This window comes from Anthonomus grandis, chromosome 20 (assembly GCF_022605725.1).
Source record: "Anthonomus grandis grandis chromosome 20, icAntGran1.3, whole genome shotgun sequence".
Lineage (NCBI taxonomy): Eukaryota > Metazoa > Arthropoda > Insecta > Coleoptera > Curculionidae > Anthonomus > Anthonomus grandis.
The window spans coordinates 133,869-138,089 of record NC_065565.1 but is presented as its reverse complement, the minus strand read 5'-3'; the positions used below and the strand labels follow the sequence as shown (position 1 = coordinate 138,089).

Genomic DNA, 4,221 nt, shown 5'->3' with positions numbered 1-4,221 from the left:
ATTTGGTAGTTCGGTTATGTTACAAAGTATTGGCCAGAACTCTTGTCTTAAACTTTTAAAAACTGGTAATCCATCAATATTAATATTTATTGAGGCGGAATCGATGTCGGAAGAGAACAGGTATTTTTTCTGACAAAATTTGGTTTAGAATTTGCCAGTATTCCCCGTTCTTAAGCTTAGTTGTATGTATAATAGCTGGAGTTCTTAGCAATGTTCTGGGATCACGTGGGAAAGGGCTTGATAACCGTTCATTTAAAATAATAAGCATATCTTTTAGAGCTGCATGGCAAATATTAAAAGAAACTGCCCATTTGCGTAGTTGACTGTATAAGGTAACATTGTTTTCTACTTCAGTAATACCTTGATCATCTTGCTCCTCCTCGCACTGAGTTATTAGTTCATTAATCCAGTTATTTTTTGTTTCTTCGTCATGCTGATCTTCATCACTTTCTGGTAATACATTTTCAGCATATGGAAAATGATACCTAGTATTGGGAGGTACTTCCTCTAGCAGCTCCTTTGATTGTAAATTTGGAGTTACATCATAATAATTTTTAAAAACACTGGTAGATGCAAAAAAAACCATAAAAATCTTATTACTTTCTTGCAACTTTAATAAACCTGCTTTTTAAAATGCCCTAACAGTACCTAAAACACTATTTTGTGTTTTAAATACTCTTTACGAAACGCTTTTAAGTCTTGCAACTTTTTTAAGGAATACTTGCCTTGTAAAGGTTTTTTAAATAACCTTTTAAACTTATACATGTAATCTAAAGTAATACTTATAAAACAACACCTACATTCTTTATTAAGCTTGTATAAATGTATTTAGGAGCTTCTACAAGTAAACTATAAGATACAATTGCTTACAGAGGCGTTTGTCCTTATAGTGGAGGCAGTATAAATATTCTTACAGCAAGTAACATTATAGCTATTAATCAGCTTTATAAAGAAGTCGTAAGAATATTCTAAAAGCAATCGTTAAAGGCTGTTTTTCCCTCGGAGATAAATTTGCCTTATCAAAAACTTTTATAACGTAAAATTGGCAATTCGAAACCTTTAAAAAACCTTTATAAATAAAAACTAGCTTTTAAGCTGTTAGTAATCAGAGAACTTTGTTAGTTGGGTTGGCAATTGCTGAAAAATGTGTGAATTCTAAAAACTTTGATAGTCTCCTTAAAGATATCAATGGTCCCACATATAAATTTATTATGTGCCAAGTAAACAACCAGCAAAAAAAAACACGAGCTAGAAGGTACACAGTCGATGAAAAATTTTTTGCATTGTCAATTTTTAAGTCGAGTGGAAAGGGATACCGATTTTTGAGTAAAATATTTGCCCTACCCACTCCTGCTACTTTAAGGAATTTACTATCGAAAATTCCACTAAATCCTGGCATCAACGAATTTATTTTTGATTCATTGAGAAAAAAAATATTAAAAATGGGACCCGAGGAAAAACTTTGCGTTCTTGTATTCGATGAGCTTGCATTGGATTGCAATATTGCCTATAGCCTGAAGGAGGATAACATAGTGGGCCTTGAGGATTACGGCGAAAAAAGACCAGTTTTAGCTGATCACGCTAATGTTTTTCTTTTAAGGGGCATGGAAGCAACCCATTGTTTTTACTTTTAGCAGTGGAGCAGTCAACAGCATCAAGCTAAAAATAATGATCAAAAATATAATTTCGAAATGCCAGGAAATAGGCTTAAGAATAATAGCGACAATGTGTGACCAGGGACCTGTTTCATAAACCATACTGATAATATTAGCTATTAATATTAGTCTCATAAATTAATAATATTAGTATGCTTTTTTCTGTTTCATAAAAATATATATTAGACTAATAAAAGTGAAGACTAATAATATTATTTTACTAGTCAGCTGTTTACAAGTTAGTGAGGTTATGTCATAATTTGCGGTGCGGTTCCATTAAGTGGCGTTAAATTTGCATAATGTCTAAAATAAGAAGTAAAAGATCGGAAAAGCAAGTTAAGCAACAAAACTTTCTCCGAAAAATTAAAGACATGAAAGATAGTCTATTTGGACAGTTTTCTACCACACTGACCAAGGAAACAAAAAGATCCGCATGGATGGAAGTTAGGGACTATGCGGTTTCTATTGGATTGATTACATGCGAGAAAGACTACACCTACGTGCGTGATGCTACTTGGCCTAATATTCGGAACCGAACAATGGTAAGTAACTTATTACTTCCGCATTATAATCCGTTTGTATACAAACGGATTATTATAGTGTATTAAGATACACTATAATAATCCGTAACCATATAAGTGGTTTAGATATCTCACAAAGTCCTAAAACGTCGTAAAAGTCGGTTTAGAGGAAAAAAATCGTGTCTGTTTTTTTCTAAAAATCTAGTATGTGCGTGTTAAGTAATAACTTTTAAACGGCTTAATATTTTGCGTTGCCTATGAGTAAAATCTCAAAAGTGGGGTGAGTCGAATCAGATCCAGTTCATGAGCTTTACGTACTAAACGCAAGGCGCAAAGTTTATGAATTGGGCTTTAAGAGGAAGAGAGGAAAAATTTATTTTATTCATGATAAATAACGAAAGTGATAATACCATTTTTACCCAAAACAAAAAAAAATTGTTTTTTGGTCCAAAAAAACGGGAAAAAACAATTTTTAAGTTATTTTTGGACAATTTTGTATATTTTTTTATTTTCTTATTTTGAAGGGATCGCATGATGGTATTAATTTCATTAGCATCCGTTTTTTTTCAATGTAGGCACTTAAAAAAATAGAACTTTATTACTCTTGCTCAGCAATTTTATTAAAAAAATATTCATGCAATTGTTTTATTACGCTACAATGCAGTGCTAACGCTCTAATTTAAAATAAAAACTAATATACTTTGTATTTTAATTGAAGATATTTTTTAGATCAAACTTGATAACGCAAAAAAAACTGGATCAGATGGCGGCCCCGATTCGAAACTTGGTGACACCGACAAGCTAGTAATTGAAATAATTGGAAAAAACTCTCCAGTTATAGAAGGAATCGGGGTCGCGGATTCAATGGAGGAAGAGGTTGTAACCCAAACTCTACCGACTAATACTGAGACATTACCTGATGTAACAGAGATAAAAGAGGATGTGGGAAATACATTTGAAGATGTCGTAAGCCCACCGCTGAAGTCCCAAAAGTTAACAAGAGGTTATTATCGATAGTTCCTAAATTAATTTTCAATTCCAGCTGGCTTTGGATAGAAGGCTACAGCTGGACAAAAATACATTTCCATTAGCTAAAGACCTCGATAAAGACTGTCCTCATAAAATGATTATTACTTATATTTTTTATTTTTCCACCAAAAAACTCGTTTATTTTTGTACATAGAAAGTAACCTTTCCAAGTAAGTTTTCCAAGCGTGTATTTATCATTCCCTACACTGTCCTTTTTCCATCATTTGATTTGACCTTTTTACTAAAATTAATTGTTTTCGGTTGCAGGATGTCTTAAGAGAAAAATCATTGTCCAAAATTCCAATGAAACAAAATACCTCGAGGACCTCAAGAGAAAAAAACTTGAACTAGAAGTCCGAAAATTGGAGTTGGAAGTGTGGGATAAAGAAAGGTCACTTAATGTAAGTCACTGTAACCTTACAAGCCATATTGAAGAGCAAAAGGACACACAAAATATTACTGAATATATTTTAAATGAAGAAGGTGATGTAATCGGTATTAATGAAAAACTATGACTGATTTAAAAAAAATTGTTATCTATCTAAATAAAAAAGGTAAATAAAGAACAATTTTGCATTTAAAAAAATATATTGTAGTTTCTTTTATACGTCCTAACCTTTCTTTTATTGTCCTATATTTTAATTAATTATTACGAAAATAATTGTAAAAATAGTTAAGTTTCTCCTCAGCTCCTATATCTATTTCATCTTGTTCTTCTGCATCTATGTTGTCATCATTGGCATTTTCTTCCTCCTCTATGTTATATTGTTCGTTATCTGCTTTTGATATGTTGCAAAGAGTGACGCAACATTTTATCATTTCGCAAGCAAACACTGTATTTCTCAGTCGAACATAATTGAGGCAAGGAAATTTTTCTTTTAAAATGCCTATAGCACATTCAACTACTCTGCGAGTCGTTTTATGAGCTCTTAGAAATCGCATTTGCGAAGCGTCACCGTCATTTCGTAAAACAGGTGGAATAAGCCATGATTTAAGTGGATAAATGGAGTCTCCCA

General features: G+C 32.3%; 1 protein-coding gene across 1 annotated transcript; it reads left to right on the top strand.

The window, feature by feature from the left end:
• Nucleotides 1-1,725: 1,725 nt before the first annotated feature.
• LOC126747965 (uncharacterized) lies at nt 1,726-3,785 on the top strand. Its single transcript, XM_050456941.1, has 3 exons — nt 1,726-2,197; nt 2,906-3,179; nt 3,473-3,785. Exons 1-3 carry the CDS (start codon nt 1,955-1,957, stop codon nt 3,718-3,720), a joined length of 765 nt encoding a protein of 254 aa, XP_050312898.1. The 5' UTR covers nt 1,726-1,954; the 3' UTR covers nt 3,721-3,785.
• The last annotated feature ends 436 nt before the right edge of the window (nt 3,786-4,221 follow it).

Coding starts and splice junctions, on each gene's coding strand:
- LOC126747965 (XM_050456941.1), top strand. CDS start 1,955: ATGTCTAAAATAAGAAGTAAAAGATCGGAAAAGCAAGTTAAGCAACAA. Junction 2,198..2,905: donor ATATTCGGAACCGAACAATG/GTAAGTAACTTA, acceptor GATATTTTTTAG/ATCAAACTTGATAACGCAAA. Junction 3,180..3,472: donor GTCCCAAAAGTTAACAAGAG/GTTATTATCGAT, acceptor TTTCGGTTGCAG/GATGTCTTAAGAGAAAAATC.